The following is a 1,676-nucleotide window of genomic DNA, read 5'->3' as shown; positions in this document are numbered from 1 at the left end:
TTTGAGGTAAAACCGGTCTGTGTAAAACGTAAATAAACAAGTCTGGCTAAATTACAAATCTAGCATCCAACAATAACCGAAATACCAATCACACCCCAAACCCCTCACACATTGAGAACTAGCATAAACGCAACTAACAACCCTCCGCTCAAACTAGCGCCGCTTCTGAACCCACTATTCCCCGACGGCTGAGTTCCGTCGACAGTTCCCGGCGGCGACTGAGCCGGCCGCTCCGTGTACGGCGGAGGTGGAGGCTGATTGAGAATCGGCGGCAAGCCGAGGCCGTGATTGACTTCGATCGCGAAGGCCATGCCTTGCTGGCACTGCTCGCCGTCGCCGCTGCCGGAGAAGTAGTAGTTGGCACCCTCGGTAACCAATGGCACCACAATGGTCTTCTTCCCCGCAGTATCATCCCCCCAGACGAAAGTGGTCTCGTCCGACGTGTCGTCCGCTGTGCAGCTACGGTATGTCGTCGCGTTTTGGGTATCAATCACCGTCTGGTTCTCAGTGTTGAAAACTTCAAAATAAAAGGAAAAAGATCAAAAATCAATAAAATTTCGAAAATTAAGAAATTGAAAAAAAAAAAAATAAATAATAATAATAATAATAAGCGAAATTGGGGAAAATGTGAAAGACCTAAATTGAGATTGTGAAAAATGGAAAAATTTAGAGCATTGAAGTATGAGCTTACCTAGATAGTCCCCGAGGTTGAAGGTCTGAGAAGCAGCCCAGGAGGAGTAATTAGTGAAGGAAGTGTTGGAGGTGGAGTTGAAGAACCACCCGATGGGCCCACCCACGGTGTGGTTAATGTACTTGGTGGCGGGAGGTGCCACCGGAGCCGGGGCCGGGGCAGCGGAAGTGGCGGCGATGTTGATGAGGAGGAGGAGGATAATGGCCGACATTTCTCTCCAACTTTCTCCGATCTGATAGGTGCTCAAGTAGGGTTTGGGTTTGGGTTTTGTAGTGGTTTGAAAATGCCAAAATGTCAGACCAAAAAAAAAAAAAAATGCCAAAATGGACGTGTGTAATAGTGGCTTTTGTTATTTTCTAAAGAGTAACATGGTGGTTGGGTGTGGGAACAGGAAAGGAAAGTGCGGTGCTTCCTTGTTATCTGGGACAGGTGGCCACTGGGAAGTCGCCGTGCTACCATTTTTTTTTTTTTTTTTTTTGTCTTCTATTGGATTTGTTTGACCTTCTAGTACTATGAACTGGATAAATATAGGGTAAACGGGTATTAGCGTTTTGATTCGGCTTTTGTTTTGACATTTAGAACGTTTAATGTACTTGTCAACTTGTGTTCTTCAATTTCTTCTTTGTTTGTATAATATGCATTCATTCACAAGTTCAAGCGTCGTTAGTTTCAATTAGATTGTCTGCAGTCTTCATGTACAAGAAAATTGCACGTCGTGCACGTGAAGGACGTGTTAAGCTCATGTACATTGACGAGGGGTTAATCTCACGTATACCTTTGTTAATTAATTTAGAGAAGTTAGGACAAATTATGGGGTAACATTGGATGTCTCAACACATTTCTTAAGAATTTTGTGCCCTTTCTTTTGCTGAATAATTCTCTAACATGTTTTATAGATTTTGTTTGTTCAAGTTTAATTTTGATTCCCATATTGAACTTTCTTTTTTTTGCTTCTCAGTTTTCAATTACTTCCAACCTGCACACA

At 43.1% G+C, this 1,676-nt stretch overlaps 1 protein-coding gene across 1 annotated transcript; it reads right to left on the bottom strand.

Annotated features, from left to right (window-relative positions):
* Positions 1–997, bottom strand: LOC133716256 (early nodulin-like protein 18). Its single transcript, XM_062142969.1, has 2 exons — positions 692–997; positions 1–517 (listed from the first exon to the last, which is right to left on the bottom strand). Exons 1-2 carry the CDS (start codon positions 900–902, stop codon positions 105–107), a joined length of 624 nt encoding a protein of 207 aa, XP_061998953.1. The 5' UTR covers positions 903–997; the 3' UTR covers positions 1–104.
* Between the last annotated feature and the right edge of the window lie 679 nt (positions 998–1,676).

The sequence above is a fragment of the Rosa rugosa genome, chromosome 6 (genome assembly GCF_958449725.1).
Source record: "Rosa rugosa chromosome 6, drRosRugo1.1, whole genome shotgun sequence".
NCBI lineage: Eukaryota > Viridiplantae > Streptophyta > Magnoliopsida > Rosales > Rosaceae > Rosa > Rosa rugosa.
Note: the sequence above shows the minus strand (reverse complement) of the source record. Positions and strands in the feature narration are given on the sequence as shown.